The sequence below is a fragment of the Palaemon carinicauda genome, chromosome 21 (genome assembly GCF_036898095.1).
Source record: "Palaemon carinicauda isolate YSFRI2023 chromosome 21, ASM3689809v2, whole genome shotgun sequence".
Classification (NCBI taxonomy): Eukaryota; Metazoa; Arthropoda; class Malacostraca; order Decapoda; family Palaemonidae; genus Palaemon; species Palaemon carinicauda.
Genome location: NC_090745.1, coordinates 86,301,494 through 86,322,416, shown reverse-complemented (window position 1 = coordinate 86,322,416; position 20,923 = coordinate 86,301,494). Strand labels below are relative to the sequence as shown.

At 42.2% G+C, this 20,923-nt stretch overlaps 1 protein-coding gene across 7 annotated transcripts in view; it reads right to left on the bottom strand.

The window, feature by feature from the left end:
- Nucleotides 1-2,156: 2,156 nt before the first annotated feature.
- The window catches only part of MED18 (mediator complex subunit 18), a 189,920-nt gene continuing 171,153 nt past the window's right edge, over nt 2,157-20,923 (bottom strand). For all 7 annotated transcript variants that reach the window (XM_068345072.1, XM_068345077.1, XM_068345074.1 and 4 more), the window contains one exon: nt 2,157-2,933. In XM_068345072.1, coding sequence (XP_068201173.1) covers nt 2,225-2,896 — 672 coding nt within the window. In that variant the 5' untranslated portion in view covers nt 2,897-2,933 and the 3' untranslated portion in view covers nt 2,157-2,224. The remainder of the gene's footprint in view (nt 2,934-20,923) is intronic.

The window sequence follows — 20,923 nt, the reverse complement described above, 5'->3', positions numbered from 1 at the left end:
GTGGGAGCAGGCAGCCGCAGTGTCAGCTGGGCGCACAACCGTGGCAGGTTGTAGGCTAACGGGTGCAGCGTCAACCTTCTCAGCACGATACTCCTGCATGAAGGAAGCTAGCTGAGTCTGCATAGACTGCAGCAAAGACCACTTAGGGTCTACAGCGGCTGGTGCGGCAACAGACGGAGTGATTGCCTGCTGCGGAACCACTCTACCTCTCTTGGGAGGTGTGCAGTCTTCGGAGGACTGCGGCGAGTCCGAACTGACCCAGTGGCTACACCTGGGCCGTTGGACTCGCTCGGAAGGGACCTTGCGCTTGAGAGGTCGTGAGACCTTGGTCCAGCGTTTCTGTCGAGAAACCTCTTCCGCAGACGAGGAATGAATGGGCTCACTCGTCTGTTTGTGGGTGGGACGATCTCGGCAAGGTACGTCCTCAACCACGGAGGGAACGTCTGTCCGCTGATCAAGGCCTGTCGAACCCTTTGGTCGTACGACATTGCTTCTCCCCTGGACTTGGGAGCTTGCAAGAGGTCCCGGACTGGGAGGACGACAGGCACGAACAGACGCACCCTCATGCGTAACACTGACACTTTTCACTGCACTGACACTCACTTCACTTCCCACTGCACTTTTACCTTTCAACTCCCTGACGTCAGCCATGAGTTGATTGCGGTCATTCGCTAATGACTCAACTCTCTCACCAAGAGCCTGAATGGCACGCATCATATCTGCCATCGAAGGTTGATGAGAGCTAGTAGGAGGGTCGGGTGTAACCACTACAGGGGAAGGAATAGGTTGTGGGGCATGGGGAGAGGAAAAATCAATAGAGTGAGACGAACTCCTCCTGATCCTATCCTTCTCTAGCCTACGTGCATACTTAAGGAATTCTTGAAAATCGAATTCCGAAAGCCCAGCGCATTCCTCACATCGATCTTCCAATTGACAGGCTTTACCCCTACAATTGGAACAAACGGTGTGCGGATCGATAGAGGCCTTCGGAAGACGCCTAGAACAGTCCCTAGCGCTACACTTCCTGTACTTGGGGACTTGAGTAGGATCAGACATCTTGAATTAGTCAAAGGGGGGAAATCCAAAATCTATCCAAGTCGTCAACAAATAATCCAAAATCTAATCAATGAAAGTGAGAAAGTATTGAGGATAACTTCTGCACAGCGAAAGCTAATAACTAGAGAGAATACTTCACCAAATAACGTGAAAATCAACTCCAGAAAACAACAGCGTATCAAGTAGGTCTTGCCGGTGGCACGACAGAGAGAAAATTGGTTCTGTGTTGACAAGAAGTACTTGAGTACCTACTCGACAGATGGCGCTGTTGATGTACACCCCCACCTGTATAGCGATCGCTGGCGTATTCCGCCCGTAGGTTTTTTCTGTCGGGCAGCAGAGCTGCAGCTACATGATCAACGGGTAAGATTAATATTGAAAAAAACTAATACCCCTTGAATTACAACACTCATGCACGTCTCCCTTACTCTTATATAGTGGTACAATACATGCACAAACCCAATCTACTGGCACCATTGACAACACAAAACACATATTAAACAATCTCACCAACCATTCACACCCCTACTTTCAACATCTCAGCTCTCACACCATCTATACCAGATGCTTTTCCTACTCTCGTTTCATCTAGTGCTCTCCTCACTTTCTCTCTTGTAATCTCTCTCTCATTCTCATCTCTCATCACCGGCACCTCAACACCTGCAACAGGTTAAAGAAAAATTATCAATGGTGATATCTGGATGTCACTGTCCTCAACCTACTGTATTTACAATCATACTTTGAGAGTTCAACTTCAAGTCCCTAAATTTGCACCATGCACTAATTTTAGTTAGATCTCTTGAAGGGATTCAGCACCCATAGTCTACATTAAGGAGATGGAATAGGAGAAAAGAGAGTACTGTATATGTAACAAACTTGTTTTCAAGGCCAAACCATATATCATCTCTATACCATAGAGTATGAAAAGTAATGGGGCTAGTACATTACAATGAGAAACACCAGATATCACACTTCTATACTCCCTATTGTGCCCATCTACAAATTCTAACAAATGCTTTGCTTCAATCATAGCAATTGTTTATCATGCAAGGTTCATTATATAAAAAACCATGAAACAATTTGGTCAAAGAAAACTACACTATTGTTACTGTATAAACATTTTATTCTGAAAATTTCCTTAATATTATAGTGACCTACTACGGTTGAATCACAACCGCCGATAATCAACTCTCTCCAACTGCACTAAAGGTTTCAGCTGATCTGCCAAATTACGGAGATCATCAGCCACAGACAAATCTGTTTTGGTGGTCAAAACACTAAGCTCAACCATGTATGACATTGAAAGTGGCTCTAAACTATCTTTAGACATATTTGACATACCAGATGCAGTAATTTTAAACATTTTGAACACTGTCACTTTTATTCGACCTTTCTTTAATATGTAACCTTTAGCAATAAATTCGTGGTCAGGCTTAGCACCCAGTTCTTGCAAAAATTCACACACATTACTGGATACTGGGACATCCAAACAGTTACGTAAAACTGCTGGGTAGTTCCCTAGTTCTGGGTATCCAACATAGCGCAGTTGGAAAGGGAGATCTGGGTGATCTGTTGCACGTCTAACCCTTAACATAACTCCTTGAGAGGCCGGCCCGGGGGATGGAGTAGCAGAGAAATCTTTGAGGACATAAACTGCTTCATGATCACGAAATGTTTCTGGAGGCACATCAGCATTATCACACAGTCCACGAAGTCTGTCAAGCACAACGCTTAAAGATGAATCAAGAACAGAGCCCTGTAGCAGAAACTCTTGATCAGGGATTATGGCATTCTTGAGTGCAGAATCAAGTGTTTCCCCTGCATTAGGAACTGCTGCCATCTTTGCTAAAACACTTTATTTGATTCCTATTGAAGAACTGAAAGAAATATAAATATTTACAGTAAAGAATTGTTATTATTCCTACAATACCTATCCATAAAAGCTCATTATAGAATATATAGTAAAAAAAAATGCACTGCCAAACATAAAATATTTTTTTGACTTTCATTATCATGTAAGTCCCTGGAATTACTTATTCTTTTTCTAAAATATGATTTCCAAAATACAGTAAAATAACAAATTTGGAAATAATTTTTATTTTTCCTAACATACAAACCTGGGGCTATTTATAGGGTATTACTTACGGCAACGCTGAAAACCAGCCAAGTCAATTTTAGTGAGGGATAATTACCCCATCCGCTAGTTAGCGGAAGGGGGTTGGGGTAGATTGGCTACCCCGCTCACTCACACCTGTCGGTTGAGTAACCACTTTTGCTTTCTGGCAGGACTTCTAGGGGGACAGGGTGGCGGGCCAATTTGTATAAACAGCTCCAGGTTTGTATGTCAGGAAAATACAAATTATTTCCAAATTTGTTATTTGTTCCGACACAGATACAAACCTTTCGCTATTTATAGGGTGACTTACTCTTAGGAGGGAGGAAGTTCTACCAACTGGCCTTGGTCATGACCCGGAGTTCCCTCTAATTGATCTTTGATCTAATTAGTAGGAACCCTACCCTTGTGTGAGAGAGACTCGTGGCTTGTCTTTACATAGGAACTCGAGGATAAGCATGAGTTCTAAGACATATACAATACCCTCCCTCATGAGATATTGGTGACGTAACTAAGTATTTATTCATACTCAGGATGCACAAGGGAAATGAATCTTACCTGCTGAGGGGTGAGGTCAGCTATGCTTCGGTCTTGCGGAGCTGTTTCCGGGGGGTGGGGGGGGGAGAGAAGAAGAAGAAGAAGAAGAAGAAGAAGAAGAAGAAGAAGAAGAAGAGAAAAAGGGAGCCAAACATTCTATTCATTCACCCCAGACTAACCAGGGGTAACCTCAACCCTCTGCTACTTGTCCATCAAGGAGCCTGAGGTATTAAATCACTTGTTGTGCGGCTACCACAGGACCAATGGAAAAGGGTTCCATGCTCCAGTAGGTTACGTCTTTCAGGTAGTGGGCTGTGAAAGTAGTCTGACGCTTCCACACGCCCGCTTGCAATACCTGTGCCACAGAAAAATTCTTCTTGAATGCCAGATATGTTGCAATGCCTCTGACGTCATGAGCTCTGGGTCAATTGGACAGAGGGTCTGGATAGAGAGCGTATTCGATTACTTTCCTTATCCAGGAGGAAATAGTATTCCTTGTGACCCTCCTCTTGACCTTCCCCATGCTGACAAAAAGTGCTTGTACACGGGGGTGAGCTTTTGCTGTTCTTTTTAAGTAACACCTTAGACTCCTTACTGGACATAGTAACAGTTGGTCCGGATCTTCGGTTACAGAACGAAGACTCTCTATCCGAAATGGGGCGAACCTGGAGTCCGGCACAACTGGCTTTTGAGTCTTAGCTACAAACTCAGGGACGTAGTTGAGGATCACTTCCCCCCATATCCTAGAGTGAGAGACATCAGCAGATAGACCATGAAGTTCGCTGACTCTCTTGGCCGAAGCCAGAGCGAGCAGGAACACCGTCTTCCAAGTGAGGTGGCGATCAGAGGCCTGCCGTAGTGGTTCAAAGGGGAAGCCCTTCAGAGACCTGAGGACCTGAACGTTCCAAGGGGGAGGTCTTAGCTCTGCCTGGGGACAAGTAAGCTTGTAACTACGTACGAGCAAAGAAAGTTATAACGAGGAGGAAATAATGACTCCTTTCAGTCTAAAGGCGAGACTCAAGGCCGAGCGGTAGTCTTTGACTGCCGAGACCGAGAGAAGCATTTCTTCCCGAAGGTATACAAGAAACTCCACTATAGTTGGAACAGAGGCATCGAGGGGAGAGATACCCCTTCCACGACACCAACCACAGAAAACTGACCACTCCGCCTGGTAGACTGCCTCTGTGGATCTCCTGAGGTGTCCAGCCATTCTTTTCGCAACAGGTTGCAAAAAGCCTCTCTGTGTGAGGAGGTGCTGGATAGTCTCCAGGCGTGAAGTCGAAGCGAAGCTACGGCTTTGTGGAAGATGTTGGCATGTGATTGTTTGAGGAGGTCGTGCTGTGGAGGGAGCTCCCTCGGGATCTCCGTGAGGAGATGTGGAAGGTCTGGGAACCATTCTGCGTGATGCCATAGCGGAGCTATGAGGGTCATTTGCAAGTTTTTGCTTGCTCGTACCTGGTTGAGGACTTTTCTCATCAGATAGAATGAAGGAAACGTGTAAGCTTCCAGGTTTATCCACCGTTGTTAGAAAGCATCTTGCCAAAGAGTTTGCGGATCCGGGACTGAGGAGCAGTACAACGGGAGCCTGAAATTCAGGGCCGTTGCGAACAGATCCACAGTCGGGGAACCCCACAAAGTCAGGACTTTGTTGGCTGTCAGAGGATTCAAAGACCACTCGGTGCCAACTATCTGAGTCGCTCTGCTCAGCTTGTCCGCTAGGACATTCCACTTGCCCGGAATGAAGCGAGCTGATAAAGTCACCGAGTTGTCCTCTACCCATCTGAGTATCTCTACTGCAAGATGGCACAGCTGCTGCGAAAAGGTACCACCCTGTTTGCTTAGATAAGCTACTATCGTGGTGTTGTCGCTCATCAACACCACGGAGTGCCCCGCCAGGACCTGGTGAAACTTTTTGAGGGCCAGAAAGGCTGCCCTCATTTCTAAGAGATTTATGTGCTGGTACCTTTCTGATTCGGACCATTGGCCGGAGATGTAATGGTGCAGCACATGAGCCCTCCACCCTTCTTTTGATGCATCCGAAAAAAGCATCAATTCCGGGGGAGAGACGAGAAGATCGACCCCTTTGCAAAGGTTCGGCTCCGCCAGCCCCTACCTGAGGTCCGACTGTTCCTCTAGCCCTATGCGGACTAGGTGATCCCAGGAATCGGAGAGTTGCTTAGACTGGGATTTTAGTTGCCACTGGAGGGATCTCATCCTGAGGCAACTGTTGGGGACCAGTCGGGTCAGGGAAGAGAGGTGACCAAGAAGGCGAAGCCAATACTGAGACAGGAGCTCTTCCCGACTGAGGAAGACCTGACCTATCTCCCTCAGTCTCTGGATCCTTTCGTCTGATGGGAACGCTTTGTGCCTTAAGCCAGGCTGACACTTGCACGAATTTGTGGCATGCATTGTCACGACTCGAGTCGTACACTCGTCGTGAACTGGCGTGAAATATTCGTAACCCCGTCGTGACATCGTGGCATGTCGTGACGATAATTTTGAAATGTTCAAAATTTTGGTCATGACAAAATTTCGTGACAGGGTCATGAACTATGCGCGAACCGTTCGTGAACTCGTCGGGACGATGCAGGATGTGCACAAACTATGCGCAAACTATGCGTGAACTCGTCGTGCCAGTTCGTGTCAATGTGGACAGGTCAGCCGTGATTCTGAGGTATTTTTTTTTTTTTTTTTTTGATCTTCCAGCTCGTGCCACAAAATGTCACGACTTACCACGACAAATTTGTGGCAAAAAGTCGTGCAAGTGTCAGGGTACCTTTAGAGTGTCTAATCGCATGCCTAGGTATACCAGTTCTTGAGAGGGGAGCAGATGAGACTTCTTGAGGTTTACCACGATCCCCAGATCCTGGCAAAACCTTAAAAGCTCGTCTCGGTGGTGGAGAAGGGCCGCCCCCGAGTCTGCCAGAATCAACCAGTTGTCCAAGTATCTTAGGAGACGGATGCTGACTCTGTGAGCCCAAGATGATACTAGGGCGAATACTCTCATGAATACCTGGGGTGCTGTGGAAAGACCGAAACACAGTACCCTGAACTGGTAATGCTTCCGATTGAACATAAATCTCAGATACTTCCTGGAAGATGGGTGAATTGGGATCTGGAAGTATACGTCCTTTAGATCTAGAGTGCACATGAAGTCCTGAGGTCTTATCGCTTGTCTGACTGTGTCGGCCATCTCCATCCTGAAAGGTGTCTGTTACACAAACCTGTTCAGGGCCGAGAGGTCGATGACTGGTCTCCAGTCTCCAGATGCCTTTTTCACAAGAAAGAGTCGACTTTAAAAGCCTGGGGACCTGTCGAGGACCTCCTGGAGAGCATCCTTCTCCAACATTGACTGGACTTCTGCCCTGAGGGCAAACTCCCGTGCGAATCCCTTCGCACAGGAGTTCGATGGAATCGGCACTCGAGTCAGTGGAGGGAGAGAGAGCGTGAACGGGATAAGATACCCTGAATGAATCACCTTATTGATAGGTTGACCAATGTTCTGGACTTGTTTAGTACCCTTCTCATCAGATAGAATGGGGGAAAGGCATAAACGTCGATGCTGTCCCACTGTTGTTGGAATGCATCTGGTCAGAGAGCCTTGGGAGCAGCAGGAGCCTGAAGTTTAGGGCGGTTACAAACAGATCCATAGTTGGAGAACCCCACAAAGTCAGGACTTTGTTGGCTACTAGATGATCCAAAGGCCATTGGGTACCCATTATCTGAGATGCTCTGCTCAGATTGTTAGCGAACACATTACTCTTGCCTGGAATGAAGCAGGCTGATAGCGGGTACCAAGCGGACTTCGACCCATCTCTGTATTTCTACTGCTAAATGGGATAGGGGCTGCGAAAAAGTACCTCTACTGTGGTGTTGTCACTCATCACCAGCAATGAGTGGCCCGCTAGGAACTGATGAAGTGCCAGAAAGACGGCCTTCATCTTTAAGAGATTTATGTGAAGGTACTTTTTAGACTCTGACCAAAGGCCTTAGGTCGTGTGGTGGACTCTAACCAGAGGACTGAGGTCATGTGGTGCAGCACGTGGGGTCCCCACCCTTCTTTTGATGCGTCGAAAAACTGCATCAAGTTCGGGGGGAGTACGAGAAGATATACACCCCTCCACAGATTCTCGTCTGCCACCCATCACTCGAGGTCCGTCCATTCCTCTGGTCTCATGGGGATTAAAATGTCCAGGGAATTGAAGGCCTGATTCCAATTGGACTTGAGTTACCACTGGAGAGATCAAATCCTGAGATGGCCGTTGGAAACTAGGCAGGTCAGGGATGATAGGTGTCCCAAGAAGACATAGCCACTTCTGAGCTGGGAGTTCTTCTCGTCTAAGAAAAGGTCTTGCGACCTTTCTCAGCCAAGTATCGGTCGTCTGATGGGAAGGCTTTGTAGAGATTGGTGTCAAAAATCATTCCTAGGTATACCAGTCTCTGGGTGGAAAGCAGGGAAGACTTCTCGAGGTTTACAATGATCCCCAGATCTTAGCAAAGCCTCAGAAATTTGTCTCGGTATAATCTCATGCATTGTTTACATTCAATTCAGCTGATCAACCCTGCGTAGTTCGTCGTCAACCTACATTCACTTTCTTGATATTATCCCACTGATATGACCATTCACTTTCACAGAATTACCTCACTGATATAACCTATCATATATATTAGTATAATTTCACATTATTATTGTCCGTCACTTATCATTATTATATACTTAATCCTTTTCCCAATTCCTTCCCAGATCCCTTTAATACATTTAAATTGCTCTCCCACACACATATCTACAACGTATCTTTCCAACTCTTTTGACTCTCTATTTTTAGCGATTTCATTCATCTTCTATTTTCTATCATTCATCTGTCATTTTCATCTTATTAATCATTCTAAACCACTTTCTTATCCCTCATTCCACTAATTCCCATTCCTTCGTCTCGCATTTCCCTAATTCCTTGATTTCGCCAATTTATTTGTATAAGCGTAGAATTGGCGGAGGGGATGTGCAAGAAGGAACTTGGCTACTGCCTCCCCCTGTCTCAAGTCTTTGGATCCCTTTGTCATATTGTTTCATCCTTCTCTCTCACTGTTCTCCCTGTTTCACTTAACTATATCCAATAAAAATGCATGTAATATTCACATTCTTGTATTGTATTTATAATTAAAAACAGTCAATTATAATCTTATGCATTGTTTACATTCAAATCAGCTGATCAACCCTGCTTAGTCCGTCGTCAGCCTCAATTTTTGGATCAAATAACTCCCTTATTATTAAGGCATGCTACTGAAGGATATTTCATATTTACTAAAAGAAACAATTATTTCTTGATCCACTCAGTGTTACAATTATTTTTTCTTTGGTTTCTTATATCATGTGTACGAAAGGTTTAGGTTTTTGTTTGCTTTTCATTAAATGAACAGTCAGAGAACGCGTTTCCTTACATAATTCTCATATGGAAGGAATATGAGATGAATTGAAATCTTTTATCGTCATTTTCCAATTAGCATACTAATTTCAATAGTTTTATTTGAAATGCTTCTCTCATATTTCATTTACTTGTACTGCGAGTTGAATTGCATAACATTAACCGGAGTTTCCTTCATGTTGCTGATGCACAAAATTTTATAGTTTTTAGCTCTGCAGTGCTTGATTATAAAGCTTAGGAAATTATTTATTACAGCTGAGAGAAAGAGAGAGAGAGAGAGAGAGAGAGAGAGAGAGAGAGAGAGAGAGAGAGAGAGAGAGAGAGAGAGAGAGATATTAGCAGCTTTAACCAAATTCTATGAAAACCATATACTGTACAATTAAATGTAAAGAAATAAGCATGACATTCATAGAAAAAAATATTTTACAATCTAATACGTACTTATTTATCGAAATAAAAAAAAATAAATCGCTAATGTGTTTGATATGCGAAGTAGCATTGTGAGTCCCTACATACCAGAAAGTTCCGTTCATTATTTTTTTAAACTTGAGTCTGTACTTATTGATAAAAAAAATAATTGCAAATAAATAACCATTAGATTAAATGGAAAAATATGTTACAATCTTTTATTTAATTACCGAAATGAAAGAAAGAAAAAATAAATCGCTAATGTGTTTGAAATGTGTAGTAGCAATGTGTTTTCGTACAAACCAGGAAGTACTGTTCGTTATTTTATTTTAACTTTAATATCTACTTATTGATTTAAAATTATTTATAAATAAATAACCACTAGAATGAAAGGAAAAACTATGTTACGATCTGTGTATTTATTTACCGAAATGAAAGAAAAATAAATCACCAATGCATTTGATATGCATACATAGCATTGTGCATTTGTACATACCACACAGTACAGTTCGTTGTGATTTTCAACTTAAATATGTACTTATTGACATAAAATTAATCTTAAATAAATAATTATCATACTAAAATGATAAAATATATTACGATCTGTTATTTATTAACCAAAATAAAAGAAAAATAAATCGCTAATGTGTTTGATGTGCATATGTCATAGCATATGTCATAAGATTAAAAGGAAAAATATAGAGAGAGAGAGAGAGAGAGAGAGAGAGAGAGAGAGAGAGAGAGAGAGAGAGAGAGAGAGAGAGAGAGAGAGAGAGAGAGAGTGAGAGAGAGAGAGAGAGAGAGCGTACGTAGATGTGCGGCTACGCAATGTTTTATCCAAGGTCTATATATGTAAGGTCAGCCGGTGCCCAGATTATAATTTAAAGGTCTCGATTGGTGACGTCAGTCTCGATAAGCCCAGGATTATGAATCCTGGCCAAGCCAAAGGTGAACCAGGAATCCTATCATCAGTGTTGGCTTTGATGAAGTCAAATTCTGAAACTTTTAGTGAACGAGAACGATTAACTGTATTGTCATTTGACGAGATGAGTATAGTGAGTGAATGGTGCTATGACAAGAGCACTGACATATCATATAAACCACAAATGAGAGCGCAAGTGGTAATGTTTAGTGTTGATAGGTAAATGGAAACAACCAATATACTGTACTTTGATTTCGACGAATCTAATATGCAGGAAAAAATAATTGATTTCATAAAGGAAGTGGAATACACAGGTTATCCAGTGGTGGAAATAGTGCATGATTTAGGGCCCTGCAATCTTGGGTTATGGAAAAAAATTTGGAATCGACCCTTTATGTACGAAAACATCTATCCAGGATCCATGTGCAAACAGACAAATATTCCTTTTTGCAGATGCTCCTCATTTACTCAAGTTAGTCAGGAATAATCTAGATTTTGGGTTCACGTTTACAAACAGGGATATAATTTCCGATCATCCGATAAAAGAAATGGTGATGCAATCTAAAACAGAGTATGGATTGGCTTACAAAATAAGTCGGATTCACTTAAACGTTCAAGGGTCAGAACGGCAGCGGGTTAAATATGCTGCACACTTGCTGTCAAGAAGTTGTGGTAATGCTCTTAGTTTTCTAGGTAAAAAGGGGCTTTTCAATATTAATGAAAGGGAAGCAACAGGTCAGTTCATATTGTTAATGGATGAATGGTTTGACATTATGAATACTTCATCCATGAAAGGCGACAAACCTACTAGATGTGCTTTCGGTATAAATTTGGAGTATCAGACAAGTGTTATGAACAAAATTATTGACATCATGTCAAAACTGCGAGTGATAAAAGTTTTCAGTAACAAAATCAATAGATTGCTAGGAAAAAAATATCTATCCATTTCAAAAAGGAATAATTTTATCTTACTAGTCTCTTCTAGTCTTGTTTGAAATGCTCAAGACGTCTTATGAAGTCGATTACAGTGAACCCTCGTTTATCGCGGTAGATAGGTTCCAGTCGCGGCCGCGATAGGTGAAAATCCGCGAAGTAGTGACACCATATTTACCTATTTATTCAACATGTATATTCAGACTTTTAAAACCTTCCCTTGTATGTAGTTCTGTTAACAAACTACCCTTTAATGTACAGAACACTTAATGCATGTACTACAGTACCCTAAACTAAAACAGGCACAAATATTAAAGGTGATTTTATATCATGCATTTCCTAAACACGCTAAAAAGCACGATAAAAAATGGCAACCAATGTTTTGTTTACATTTATCTCTGATCATAATGAAGAAACAAACTGGAGGTAGAGCTTTGCTTATTACCCAGACATATTTCCCATACTTTTCCCTTAGAACTACATCACATCTTCCTACTTTAGATATATATATATATATATATATATATATATATATATATATATATATATATATATATATATATATATATATATATATATATATATATATGTGTGTGTGTGTGTGTGTGTGTGTGTATATATATATATTTATATGTATACACATATACATACCTACATATATACATAAATACATGCATACATATATATATATATATATATATATATATATATATATATATATATATATATATATATATATATATATATATATATATATATTACTGTATATATATGGGTTATGGAAAAAATCCGCGAAGTGGTGAATCCGCGATGGTCGAACCGCGAAGTAGCGAGGGTTCACTGTATACCCTAACAAGGAGGCTTAATCAAGACAGTCTGGAGCATTTAATTGCTTGTATTAGGCAGATGAGTGGCACACATGATCATCCTAACGCAGTAAATTTTAAATACAGACTGAAAAAATATTTGTTATGGAAAGTAGTAGCCCTGACAAAGACTACCTGTCTAATACATTAGTGCCCAAGTGTTCATCTATACAGGGGAAAACATCAGATAACAACGAGAAATTGCCTTGGAAATTTGTCTTACCAGTCTCATCTTAAGAGATACTGAATTTAATCAAGAATCATTGATAGCAGAAGGTGATGGGATTCTTGAATTAACTGAAACACGGAAAGAGAATGAAATACCTGCAAGTACACTGAGTTCTGTAACAGAGAAGGAATCTTAGGTATATAGGAGGTAATTTAGTTAAAAAATTTTCATTGAAATATCCTGAATAAGGAAAACAAAGGTCAGGTGTGGTTGCAGATGATAAATGTTGGATAGATGTAATGAACAGAGGTGGTCCACGTGTACCCTCAGATTCTTTCTTTTCCCAATTAAGCAAGATGAGAGAAATCTTTTTAGCTGTCCATGGTGAAAAATTAAGAGCGGGAAATAATTGTATAAGAACTCTTGCTGACGAGATGAAACTTGCTGGAATTACCTTACCGGCTGATATTATATATTTCTTTGCAAAAATATCTGTATTCTACAGAATTAGACATTTAAACAGAAAAATTGATTTCAGTAAAAAAAAAAAGTCAAGAGATTGCAGAAGTATGAATAGGAAATATATGAAAATTGTTAAATAAGAGATTTTGTAAGTAAATTATTAATTTATTCATGAACCTGAAAATTATATTTCATCTATATTTGAGAATTTTATAATAGAAACATTGTAAATAAATTCATAACTTATTTGTGAACCTACAAATTATATTTCATTCATATTAAAAAATTATGTAGTGGAAACATTGTTAATAAATTGACAACTTATGAAACTGTAAATTATATTTCCTTTATATATGAAAATTGTAATGTAGAAACATCGTAAATAGAGAAATTATTTATGTAATTGTAAATTATATCTTATTTATACCTTTATATAAGAAATGAAATGAAGTTATTTTATTTCATGTTTTCTCTAATGATGCAACGAGTAATTTGGTAAAAAAAAATTCCAATTTCTAAGAGAGAGAGAGAGAGAGAGAGAGAGAGAGAGAGAGAGAGAGAGAGAGAGAGAGAGCGAGAGAGAGAGAGAGAGAGAGAGAGAGAGAGAGAGAGAGAGAGAGAGAGAGAGAGAGAGAGAGAGAATATCAAATAAGAAAAGGGTAAAGAGTATACAAACAAAGGTAAATACGCAAGGGTTCCTTTAACTCTATGGCCGGAGTGACGTCATGCGCAGACGTGGCTTAAATCGTACCGCTGTCTGGCCGACTTTACATCTATAGACCTTGGTTTTATCGTGATAAAGTCTTTTCGTATGCACTGTAAAGTAAACCATTCTACAGTATATTCTAGATCGAATTGATTCACTGTTATACCGTACTGTACAGTATACTTTACCCAGCAGTACATTATGGTACTGTATTAATTTACAAACAAATAATTTGGTAGTGTACACTATGATATCCAAAATGGATCACATCAATTCCAATGCAATTTATTTCGGATGCCCTAGTTTACAACGTAATTTACAGTAGGCTATTTTATTGTTTGCTTTACCTAATATTAATACACCTGAAAATTGAAACAAAAGTACATAAATGTTTTATTAAAGCACAATTAACTATTTGAATAATCTTAATTCTCTAGAATGCAGTAATGCTTCCAAAACGAAGCATGGTGCAATCAAACCATTTTTTCTTTGATTGGCCGGTTGTAGAAAACATGACTAGCCGGTACCCCCATATATATGACTCAGAATTTGTATCTGCATAGGAATAACTACTATTTCATTATTTAATTTTAAATAGATGAGCCTATCTCATGCAAGTGCCATACTTGACGAAATCAATAAAAATATGTTATTTTCATTAGTAAAATAAATTTTTGAATATACTTACCCGGTGATCATATAGCTGTCAGCTCTGCTGCCCGACAGAAAAACCTAAGGACAAAATACGCCAGCGATCGCTATACAGGTGGGGGTGTACATCAACTGCGCCATCTGTCGAGCAGGTACTCAAGTACTCCATGTCAACACAGAACCAATTTTCTCCTCGGCCCACTGGGTCTCTATTGGGGAGGAAAGGAGGGTCCTTTAATATATGATCACCGGGTAAGTATATTCAAAAATTTATTTTACTAATGAAAATAACATTTTTCAATATTAAACTTAGCCGGTGATCATATAGCTGATTCACACCCAGGGGGGTGGGTAGAGACCAGCATTACATGTTGACATTATTATGAGCTAAGTATTTTGTATTTCATTTTAGCAGTTATTCAAAATAACAAACATAAAATAAATAAGTACCTGGTAAGGAAGTCGACTTGAACAATTACTCTGCCTTTTTAAGTACGTCTTCCTTACTGAGCCTCGCGATCCTCATAGGATGCTGAGCGACTCCTAGGAGCTGAAGTATGAAGGGTTGCAACCCATACTAAAGGACCTCATCAAAACCTCTAATCTAGGCGCTTCTCAAGAAATGACTTTGACCACCCGCCAAATCAAGTAGGATGCGAAAGGCTTCTTAGCCTTCCGGACAACCCAAAAACAATAATAAAACATTTCAAGAGAAAGATTAAAAAAGGTTATGGAATTAGGGAATTGTAGTGGTTGAGCCCTCACCCACTACTGCACTCGTTGCTACGAATGGTCCCAGAGTGTAGCAGTTCTCGTAAAGAGACTGGACATTCTTAAGATAAAAAGACGCGAACACTGATTTGCTTTTCCAATAGGTTGCGTCGAATATACTTTGCAGAGATCTATTTTGTTTAAAGGCCACGGAAGTTGCGACAGCTCTAACTTCGTGTGTCCTTACCTTCAGCAAAGCTTGGTCTTCCTCATTCAGATGGGAATGAGCTTCTCGTATTAACAGTCTGATAAAATAGGATAAAGCATTCTTTGACATAGGCAAAGATGGATTCTTAACTGAACACCATAAAGCTTCAGACGGGCCTCGTAAAGGTTTTTAAATAGAACTTAAGAGCTCTTACAGGACATAAGACTCTTTCTAGTTCATTTCCAACCATACGAAAAGTTTGGAATATCGAACGATATTGGTCAAGGCCGAGAAGGCAGCTCGTGTTTGGCTAGAAAACCAAGTTGTAGAACATGAAGCCGTTTCGGATGAGAACCCGATGTTCTTGCTGAAGGCATGAATCTCACTGACTCTTTTAGCTGTGGCTAAGCATATCAGGAAAAGAGTCTTAAAGGTGAGATCTTTCAGGGAGGCTGATTGTAGCGGTTCGAACCTGTCTGACATAAGGAATCTTAGTACCACGTCTAAATTCCAACCAGGTGTAACCAAACGACGCTCCTTCGTGGTCTCAAAAGACTTAAGGAGGTCCTGTAGATCTTTATTGTTGGAAAGATCTAAGCCTCTGTGACGGAAGACTGATGCCAACATGCTTCTGTAACCCTTGATAGTGGGAGCTGAAAGAGATCGTTCTTTCCTCAGATATAAGAGAAAGTCAGCTATTTGAGTTACAGAGGTACTGGTCGAGGATACGGATACTGACTTGCACCAGTTTCGGAAGATTTCCCACTTCGATTGGTAGACTCTAAGGGTGGATGTTCTCCTTGCTCTAGCAATCGTTCTGGTTGCCTCCTTCGAAAAGCCTCTAGCTCTCGAGAGTCTTTCGATAGTCTGAAGGCAGTCAGACGAAGAGCGTGGAGGCCTTGGTGTACCTTCTTTACGCGTGGCTGACGTAGAAGGTCCACCCTTAGGGGAAGTGTTCTGGGAACGTCTACTAGCCATCGAAGTACCTCGGTGAGCCATTCTCTCGCGGGCCAGAGGGAAGCAACTAGCGTCAACCTTGTCCCTTCGTGAGAGGCGAACTTCTGCAGTACCTTGTTGACAATCTTGAACGGAGGGAATGCATATAGATCTAGATGTGACCAATCTAGTAGAAAGGCATCTATATGAACTGCTGCTGGGTCCGGGATTGGTGAGCAAAATATTGGGAGCCTCTTGGTCATCGAGGTTGCGAAGAGATCTATGGTTGGCTGGCCCCAGGTGGCCCAAAGTCTCTTGCATACATCCTTGTGGAGGGTCCATTCTGTTGGAATTATTTGTCCCTTCCGAATGAGACAATCTGCCATGACATTCAAGTTGCCTTGGATGAACCTCGTTACTAGTGAAATGTCTAGACCTTTTGACCAGGTGAGGAGGTCCCTTGCGATCTCGTACCATGTCAGAGAGTAGGTCCCTCCTTGCTTGGAGATGTACGCCAAAGCCGTGGTGTTGTCCGAGTTCACCTCCACCACTTTGCCTTGAAGGAGAGACCTGAAGCTTTTCCAGGTCAGACGTACTGCCAGTAGCTTCTTGCAGTTGAAATGCATTGTCCTTTGACTCGAGTTCCATAATCCCGAGCATTCCCTACCGTCTAATGTCGCACCCCAGCCTACGTCCGATGCGTCCGAGAAGAGAACGTGGTTGGGAGTCTGAACAGTCAGGGGAAGACCCTCTCTAAGGTTGATATAGTCCTTTCACCAAGTCAGACCAGACTTTATCTTTCCGGAAACCGGGATCGAGACCGCTTCTAGCGTCTTGTCCTTTTTCCAGTGAAAAGCTAGATGGTATAGGCTAGAAGAGGACGGAGGTGTAGTCTTCCTAGTGACACAAATTGATCCACGGATGACAGTGTCCCTACCAGACTCATCCACAGCCTGACTGGGCAGCGTTCCTTCTTCAGCATCTTCTGGATGGATAGCAGGGCTGGGGGTTGATCGTCTTGTTCAGCAACGTCCTCATCAGAGGGTTCCTCATCCGAAACTGATGAGGAAACGGCAACGGAGTGGGCAACGTCTGACTCGCTGAATCCGGTCGCACTGGAGGATGCATGACGGAGCCGGACGCAATATCATGGCACTGCTGCACAGTCTGTGAACTGTCAACAACCATGGGTGCGCGAGGAAGTGCAGCGTCAACCCGAAACTGTCTAGACTGTCTGGGCTGTGCAGTCAACACCCTACCGGGTTGCTGAGGTTGACGCACTGGGTCACAACAAGTCACCTCTGCTGGTTGTTGAACGTCTTCCTAGTGACACACTGAACGTCAACAACCATCTCCGAGCGTCGCTTAACGTCAACGTGCGACTGGCAACCCACACTGGGTCGCATCGGTGGAGGAACCACCTCAACTGGCAGACGCGAGCAGGATACCTCAGCGTCAACAGGGCGCACAACCAACCGGTTGGAAGGTTGTTGGCCAGAAGGTTCTTCTCCGTATTTAAGTCCTCTATCAAGGACACAAGCTTGGACTGCATGTCTTGCAGCAAAGCCCATTTAGGGTCTACGGGAGCAGGTGTGGCAACAGACGGGGTTAGCGACTGAGGCGGAACCATTTACCATCCCTGGAAGCCTTGTTATGTGTGACATAATAGTACAGCAAAACTTCAAAGGCTCGACAAAAGTGAGAAGTTGACCTGTAAACAACTTGGAGCGTCTCCTGGCTAGGCGCCAGGGCGAGTCTACCAGAATTGAGAAGTCTATCTGGGCAGAGGCATGAACTCCCAAGCCGAGAACTTCTCTCGAGTCCTATCAGACTCTCGCTCTATAAGCCAGTTTAAAAGAAGGGAAATCAAAGGCTGTATCCCTAAAACTCCTCCTGGTGCAAAAACAGTCGCCTAGCCAACGTAACGCTCTCTAGGAGAGCGAGAGAGCACTAGCTTAACAACAACGGCTTCGAAGTAGCTAGGCCTAGTGTAAGTTCTGACGTTTAGGCGAACGAGGAGCAGCAGTTACAAGATCCGGACGAAGATCCTTAAAAAAATCATCATGATTTAATTAAAGTCCATAGGAGGCTAAGCAGCTTAAGGCTCCTCTCCAAATGACAGAGTCCTCAAAGGAATATCAGTAGGAGGGAGAACAGCACTTTCTCATCTACAGGAACCTTGTCCGATAAAAGCTAGGTAATCTCAGTGAGTCTCTCACTGGTGCATTAGTAGCAGACCAGAAGGCAACGTCATGTAACTGCTTGACAGTCTGTGAACTGTCAACAACTGAACTGTCAACCACAACAGGTGCGTGAGGACATACAGCACTGGTGCATTAGTAGCAGACCAGGAGGCAACGTCATGTAACTGCTTGACAGTCTGTGAACTGTCAACAACTGAACTGTCAACCACAACAGGTGCGTGAGGACATACAGTGTTCACTCGAGACTGCTTTGACTGTCTATACTGAGTAGTCAAAACCACTCTAGAATGCGGAGGTTGACGCACCGCGTCAAAACAAAACAACTTAGGTTGTTGTTGTAACTCGCGAACGTCAACGGAGGGTTCCGTGCGTCTGTGAACGTCAACGTGCGGCTGGCAGGGTACACTGCGCATGGGTGGTGGAACTCTCACAGCCGGAGTGCGGGAGCAGGTAGCGTCAGCGTCTACTGTACGCACAACCGTGGTTGGTTGTAGGCTAACGGGTGCAGCGTCAACCTTCTCCGCACGATACTCCTGCATAAAAGATGCTAACTGTGTCTGCATAGACTGTAGCAAAGACCACTTAGGGTCTACAGCAGCAGGTGCGGCAACAGACGGTGTTACTGCCTGTTGCGGTACCGCTTTGCCTCTCTTAGGAGGTGAGCAGTCGTCGGAAGACTGCAGCGAGTCCGAACTGACCCAGTGGCTACAACTGGGCCGTTGGACTTGCGCGGAAGGGACCGACTTAATAAGCTGCGAGACCTTGGTCCATGTTTTCTTACGAGAAACCTCTTCCGCAGACGAGAAGTAAATGGGCTCTCTCGTCTTTGTGTGGGTGGGGCGATCTTGGGTAGATACGCCCGAAACCACGGAGGGAAACGTCTGTTCGTTGATCAAGGCCTGACGAACCCATAAGTCGTTCGACATTACTTCTCCCCTGGGCTTGGGAGCTTGCAAGAGGTCCCGGACTAGGTGAACGACAGGCACGAACAGACGAACCCTCGGACGCAACACTGTAACACTTTGCGCATATCACTTTATCACTTCGATTTTCTGTTTTGCACTTATTTCACTGAAATCGAAACTTTTACTGATTTCTACCTGAAACACGCAATTCTACCCTTCATTAAAAGGTAGTAATTGCGAAATCAGTCGTATAATGCAGCTCATTAATACTAGCAAAAAACAGAAAACATATATAAAGATAAAGAATTCAGTGGCTGGGAAAGAGACTAAACACTAGTTCAAATAAACTACGTTTACAATCTCTCACCGCACATAGCCTGGGGACAAGAATAAAACCCTAGAAACGTTTTACCTTCTTCCCCGTACAGCGACTAGGGAGTAGAGTAACACGAGAACAACGTTACCCGCTTGAACGGAACGTTTTTTTCTCCTCTCTCTCCCTCCGTCTCTATCTCTCACTCTCTTTCTCTCTTGATTTCGCACCTGAGAGAAGAGCCCAATTATATATCGTCAAAAAAAAAACATGTTATTTGGCTAAAGGAAAAAACTGAAAGGTTTTCCAAATAAAAAGTTCCTTTAATTTAGAATTTAAACCATTTAAGCTAAGAAAGAATGAACGAAACGTCAGAATCGATTTACTCTTACTGCAAAGTGAAACCGTGATACACTCTCTCTCTATCGTAACGATAGAGCGCATGTTGAACGTCCTGAACGTCAACAACTGCGTAGAGTAAAAAACTAAACGTTAGTTCATCTTTGAAAACAGTACGAAGACTATCAAAGAAATTCTTTCATAAAACATTAAATTTAAAAAGTTTTAAATTCTTTAAAGGCTAAATACGATATAACGGGCTCAACGTTGATTAACTTCGGTTCCAAGTTAGGACCGCCTACTATCAGGAAAGGTCGCATATAAACAAAACATAAAAATTTATTTTTATATGTTTATAATAAATGGAAAGTTAATCGAAGAGGCCTAATAAAGGCGGAGAGATATAAAATATATAGATCTAAAACGTGTTAAGCAAAATTACTAAAAACCTAAACACACTTCCGTCTAAGGGAAGGGTCGGCCATTTAAAAGTGAAAGAGAGTCCATACTCTCTTTGTCACCATAATTAAATCTATCCAAAACGAGTTCAAGTTTTGAGATGAAGATAAAACCCCTGCATAGCGAAAGCTCAAAACTGGAATAGTGTACTTCACCAAATAGTTGTGAAAACAAATCCAGTTAGTAACAGCGTATTTAGTAGGTCTTGCCAGTGGCACGACAGAGAGAAAATTGGTTCTGTGTTGACATGGAGTACTTGAGTACCTGCTCGACAGATGGCGCAGTTGATGTACACCCCCACCTGTATAGCGATCGCTGGCGTATTTTGTCCTTAGGTTTTTCTGTCGGGCAGCAGAGCTGACAGCTATATGATCACCGGCTAAGTTTAATATTGAAAAATATATTGTACTGTGATACAATGATAAATAACTCACTCAATATAATGGCAAGTTTTTAAATGATTATTATGGGCGAGTAAGATCGAGAAAATGATATGGTAGAGAACAGCATAGTGTCCTGAGAATGTTAGGATGAAGAGAGACAAACATAAGACAAGTAAGAAGTGAAAGGAGAAATGACAGATGTTTCAGTTGTAACAGAAG